General features: G+C 28.4%; 1 protein-coding gene across 1 annotated transcript; it reads left to right on the forward strand.

Annotated features, from left to right (window-relative positions):
* Nucleotides 1-5383: 5383 nt before the first annotated feature.
* EREB (ethylene responsive element binding protein) lies at nucleotides 5384-6365 on the forward strand. Its single transcript, NM_001247889.2, is given in 1 exon segment — nucleotides 5384-6365. A coding segment is annotated over 1 exon segment (723 nt). The 5' UTR covers nucleotides 5384-5467; the 3' UTR covers nucleotides 6191-6365.
* The last annotated feature ends 555 nt before the right edge of the window (nucleotides 6366-6920 follow it).

A 6920-nucleotide genomic window follows, 5' to 3' on the forward strand; every position in this document is an offset into this window, starting at 1 on the left:
GTACTTGACATTTTTAAGGTAACAAGACATATACAATTACTATATATTACTCCTGTTATATATAATCTAAAATTTAAATTCGTTTAGTATAACCTCGCAAATGACATCTGAAAAGAATAATATGTATAAAGATTTACTCCTATCTTTTTATTAAATATTGAAATATTAACTCGAAATCGATATAAATTATAAGTATCCAATTTCACTATTGGTCAAATAAATCCTAAAAAGTGGAAACACATTATGTAGACCAAAAGAAGAGCACAATATATATGTCTCACAATATAGAATAATAACAATAGTAGCACTATAGAGAAAAATAAATAAAAATAGGTTTCCTAGAAATTGCTTAGAAAATTATAAAGATTATAGTAGCCAAGTGGGAATTAACTCTTTGATGGAAAGGTCAATATCAATGTGCAGTATCCTTTCTTATAGGAGGACTTTCAAACCTCAACAATATCCAAATTTTAATGACTTTTTTTTTGTGTGTGTGTGACATTTCAAGGGGATCTGTATTTAGACAAATTCAATTTCCATATCATTTTCATATATTTTGTTTCTATTTTAAATTGACAAATGTCATTTTGTCAAGAGTGAATGAACCCTACTATATTCTCTCTTTAATCAAAATAGTATTACTCAAAAAATTTAAATTTGATATTCGTCGTTCTTTTAAAATTCTGATATGAAGTTTAGTAAAATTTAAATGGATTTTCTCATGTAAATCTATTTTTCATGTTGAATCTACTTACTGAGTTTGACTGACGACTTTGTTGTCAATATGTTGCATTCGTTAGGAAAAAATAGAAAACGAATTCAGAATTTGAACTTGTAATCTAAAATTAATTTATATTGATAACTGAGTTAACAGTATATACATGATATGATCAAAACCTATTGATTTCATGGTATTCTAAATCTAAAGCCTTGGATCTGCCTTCGAGGCGAAGACTATCATGAAAAGTACGAATTCAACAAAATTCAGCAATTTGGTTCAAATTCTATATATTTGTTGAAAAAAAATTGTTGAATATGTACATATAATAAATTTTCTCGATCTATTTTTAGTATCAACCTATGTCTATATATGATAAATAAAATATAAAATAATTGAAGCAAAAAGGAAAATATATTCCATTCATGACTATTTCCATAAAATGTCATTTTCCATGGCTTGGCATGTTAGTGAACTACTATGAATTTGGCATATTTTTTAGACTTAGAAAGAAAAATTAGAAGTTCACATGAATCCTATATAAAAAAGGGTGAAATGCTGACCAAGAATTAATTAAAGTAGTGTAAGAAAATCAAATTAAGATTAAACACGCAACTGGAAATTTGATGATTCACTTCATAGATAAAAATAACAGTATCCAACTTTAAAATATCAAGTAATTCATTGAACTAGTTAGAAAAAAAGAGAGTATACTTTTAGTTAAATTTTGTAAGTAATTCGGTCCTTAATTTTACGAGGGGAGGATTGTTAAAGTCCATATATAGAGATCAAATTATCATTCATTCTTCGATTGGAAATTCTTGACACTTCCTTGCATGTCCAGATCTTGTTAACCAGAGCGTGGACACTATAATTTGGTGTACAATCTTTAGTGAATCGAGTTGAGATGAGTCTGACTCTGATACATTGTAAAGATGGATCATGTGCTAAGACAACTTATGAATGGAGGATTGTCCAAGATAATATATGGAGACCAAATTACCATTCCTTTTTATCCGGTTTGATATTTTTAAACTTTTAGATGAAATTGTCTTAAATCTAAAATGACAACATACTCGTTATTTAATACGATGCCACTATACATATCATCATATCAATATACATATAAATCCAGCGATTACTTTTTAGTCATCCGGAGATCCTGAACTATTTGAAAATTGCTAGAATTGATGTATCCATATATCATATTTCTGCGAACATAAGAGTTTTACTTTTATGTTCATTGAAAATCACATGCTATATTATATCCCAATAAAAAAAACATTTTAAAAAAAATTAATTTTGATAAAATCAGACAAACTGATTAAAATTCGGAGAAGTAAAAATGGTCGACTCCACACGACGATTTATTAATTATTCGTGTCAGTTACTATTTTTTTTTCTTTAATCTGAATAATTGGGCTGTCATTATCGGATAGTGTCAGCTAAACTTAAAAATATACGTTCTAGATTTCATTAAGTTCTAAATTTGGAAGGTGAAATTTTAATTTAAATAATACGTAATGATTAATAATAAAGAATTATTTATTCTACTTGAGATGAAAAGATAAATCATTCTACGTCAAAAAAAAAAAATATTTCAATATTAATTTCTTAGTGTTTATTTTAGCATAACTTGATGTCCATAATATTATTCAATATCGTTAATCAAATTTATTATTTTTCTTGCATGAATAATTAATTATCTAATGTTATGCAAACGCCAGCAAAAAAAATTGAGGTGGAGTGATAATTAATTATTATTATTTTTTAATCAGATATCTTCAATTCGAATTCTAAAGGGATAATGCATAAATAGTCCCTCAACATATGCTCGAAATCTCAGAGACATATTTATACTATACTAAGGTTTTATTACCCTCTGAACTTATTTTATTAATAATTTTCTATCCCTTTTTGGCCTACGTGATACTATCTTGTAGACCCAACGCTGATTGATTTTTTCTTTCAAGCTAGTGCCACGTAGGTCGAAAAAGGGTAAAAAATTACTTATAAAATAAGTTCACGGGGCAATAGGACCTTAGTACAGTATAAGTGTGTCTCTGAAATTTCATGCATTGGTTGAGGGAATACTTGTGCATTTTTCTAATTCTAAACATACGACCTTTTGAAAGTAAATACTTTATTTCCTCAAATTAAAAATTTTAACGCTAAATTAAATTAATTTAACCTCAAAATAAATTGAAACACTAAATCGAGAAAAAAAATAATCTTGCAGCGACCAGAAAGCGTGACTTTTCTAGAAGCAAGAGAGATTGAACTTTTATAAATCCAAAATAATGGTCAACATATTTATGAGGCAAAGGAGAAATCCCCTTTTTCCCAAATATAATTTATATATAATTAAACCATATATTGAATAACTATTACAGCATTGACTCATAAAAATTTACCCATTTTCAATTACTAATAACCTTGATTTCAAAAAAAGCTAGACAATTCTTGAATATTCTTCTTTGAAAAATTTCACAATTGAAATTTCTTTTGCAGCAAAATTCGACCAATTCATTCATGGAAAAATAAATAAAAATGAGTCAATATTTTTTTTTATTTTATTCTGGAACGTGCGTTATATTTTTCTCAAGGCACATACCTATGATTTTTGGTCAAGAAAATTAAATATATTATCTATGAGTTTCAAAAATCGAGTTCCTAGTTATAAGTTATGCAATAAAAGAGTTAAAATTTAATCAATTTTAATATATAGAAAAAGGAAATATATATCTTTACACTATCGTAAATGATATGTAAGTACTCTTCGTCATACTTTTGAGACATTAATGTTTTTGTTGTCCAAAAGTTAGAGCATATATATACCCTTTATGCTAGCGGACATACATACGTCATAATCTTTTTCACCGATTTGATATTTATCGACGAATAAATTTGTGTCACGTGTCCTTTTTTTTTTTAATCTTCCTTTAGACGAAGGACACATAGAATCTAGTCTATAGACGATAGAGGCATCAATACCTCAAAATTATGACGGAGGATAACTGTATACTATTTATAATAGTTTGCAAATATATTTATCCTGTTTTCCTTTAATATATATATCAAACATCAATTGAGAAAAAAACGTGATCGAAGTAGTTTATTAATTTTGTTTACTTGTTAATGAGTCAAAATTCCTGCAGTAACAGTCAAAAACCTTATCTTATACCGTTCTTAATTAATTCAACTATGCTTGGAAAACAAGTTTGTAGTTTCAAGTCAGATAGTGACGAAAGAAAGAGTTTATTTTCCTTTTGAATTTAATCTCGATGGAGTTAAAATTTAAATTTTTTGATTAATTAAGTTTTGAATTTTATTAATATATATATTTTATAATTTTTTTAATATAAATATATTAACCGAACCAAAGCTACTCGTTTCAAGAATAAATTTTGTTAATTTCAATCTACTATCTTTTAATATATTGAATTAAAATCATATTGTTAAGCTACTCATAAATTTTTTTTCTTTTTTTCTGTTGATAAGAGAATATATCGTTGTTATTCTTTCTTCAATTACATCAGTATAATATAATAGAAGCAATTTACACTAGATAAGCCTTGTACGATGAGTCGAATAAACATACAAAAATATCAAATTTGTGATTCTTTCATTTGAAAAATCGCTTGATCCACAAACTCAAATATATATTCAAACATTTGTTGATTTGTTATTATATACCTAAAACAAAATTTTTATTAATTAAGTAGGTGATTTAACTGGATTTTATTTTATTTTTATATTTGGATCACATATATACTTGAGACTATTTCCCCTTTTTTCTTCACCAATAATTTTGAAAAATAATTAAAATCTTTTTCAGGGAAAAATAACTAAATAAAAATAAGTGAAGTCAATAAAACGTCCAGGTTGCTGACGTCATTAAATCCGCCGCCTTGATTGATTTGCCCACGTGCGCTATTGGCCCATTGTTACAATTTGCCATTAAAATAATTAACAAAAAATTAAAATATTCTCAAAACATCCTCGTTGGTCACTCTTCTTTTTTTCATTTCCCCATTTTACCCTTCCTTTCTCTTGCACTACCTATTTTACCCCTAGTCCCCTATTATTATTTTTTTTAAAAAATAAAAATTCCCGTCCGATATCCAATGCCCACTCTAGAGACCAACCAATTACCAGTAAGTCTCATTCTAGAAAGCAAAACACAACTTTATCAAAGGCAATTCTATATCATGTGCTCGAACTAGACAAGGCTGATGAATAAAGAAATATTTGTCACTTAATCTAACTTAGATAGTTACTCCCTCAGTCTCAATTCATGTGACATATTTTAATTTTTGAAATTCAAATACATTTATCACGATCGTAAATTTTTCATACATCTTTTAAATGTGATTTATAATAATTTTTTTACATAATCAGCAACATATAAGTTTTATCTCTAAAAAATTAAAAATTCTATAGTCGAATTTTTTATTAAACTTAAATTGTTCGATTTGTAAAAAAACGATATTGGGACATAAAAAGTATTTTATTTTTTTTCATATTTGGCTCCACCTACAAATAATTTAATAAAATTTTTATGTCCATTTAGATTTTCCTTGTGGGACCCAATTCAATTTTTAGATATATATATATAAACAAGGCCAACCAAGCCCAAAGTGTTAATTCTCCTAGTATTGGACTATAACTTGAAAAAGAAAAAAAAAACAGAGCATCCCCCAAAAAAAAAACAAACAGAGCATTCATTTTTTTTTTCCAAAAAAATAAATGGATTCTTCTTCTTCTTCATCTCAATTCTTCTACTCAATGAATTCTGATTTAAATTCATCAGATTCTTCATACGAATGGTCCAATTTCAACACACAATCTTATCTCCCTTTCAACGTGAACGACTCCGAAGAGATGCTTCTCTTCGGAGTTCTTAACGCTGCTCATGAAGAAACAACATCCGAAACAGTCACATCGCATCGCGTTAAAGAAGAAGAAGTTACCTCAGAATCCGAGGTTATTGAAGCAATACCGGCGAAGGAGAAGTCGTACCGAGGTGTTAGGAGGCGTCCATGGGGTAAATTCGCAGCGGAGATAAGAGATTCTACGAGAAATGGGGTTCGAGTATGGTTAGGGACATTTGATAGCGCGGAAGATGCTGCTTTAGCTTATGATCAAGCTGCGTTTTCAATGAGGGGTAATTCTGCCATTTTGAATTTTCCAGTGGAGACCGTTAGGGATTCGCTACGTGACATGAAATGTCACGTAGACGATGATTGCTCCCCTGTAGTGGCGCTTAAAAAGCGCCACTCCATGAGGAAAAGGAGCACGAATTCCAAAAAAGTTAATAGTATTAGTAAAGTAGTGAGGGAAGTTAAAATGGAAAATGTAAATAATGTAGTTGTGTTTGAAGATTTGGGTGCTGATTATTTAGAACAACTTTTAAGTAGTAGTTCAAGTGATCAAAGTAGTTGTGATGCAACTTATTTTAGTCCATGGTAAAATCAAAGATTAGTCCATGGGTTTTTTTTTTATTAATTATTTTATTTTTGTTACTTTTTTGGGGTGGGGGTGGGTGGGGGGAGGGTTACATCTCTTTGTTCTTTACTTGAAGGTCACTATATTGTAAAAATTTTGGTGATGGATGTATTTAAATTTCTAAGCGAATGATTTTGCTAGATAACTAGTTAGTCTCATTCTTCTATTTTCGTGTTTAATTTAACGTTCGAAAAACAGGTTCACAATATAATTTTTGTATCCAAAAAATGTAATACTATTGATGATGAGAAAGGAATCTGACACATTTTAAAATAGACAGATTTGACCTGTATTACAGTCTTAAAAAGGAGTTATTTAACACGTATGTGTATAAGGTTTTTCCTATCACGAGCCACTCAAGTAGATTGATTTAAAAAAGAACGTGTATATGGACAAATGTATTATTAGACTCAAATAAAACGTGTCATATTTCGAAGTGTGAAAATAAATTGAGCTTTTTATATATTACATTTTTCAACATCGACGATCTTCTTAACACATGTTAATCCAAATAAACAAACCTAAATTGAATGCGACACTTTTTAACTATTCCCATTGAAAGAACTTGACTTTTATTTATACATAGGTTGACAAATAAAAATTTGCAAGTTGGTATGAATTTAACAAAGAAAATACTATATGCTAATTTTGTAGAGCCTTTCTTGGAAACTCTCAATAGATCTTTTTCACATAA

Source organism: Solanum lycopersicum, chromosome 9, assembly GCF_036512215.1.
Source record: "Solanum lycopersicum chromosome 9, SLM_r2.1".
In the NCBI taxonomy this organism is placed as follows: Eukaryota; Viridiplantae; Streptophyta; class Magnoliopsida; order Solanales; family Solanaceae; genus Solanum; species Solanum lycopersicum.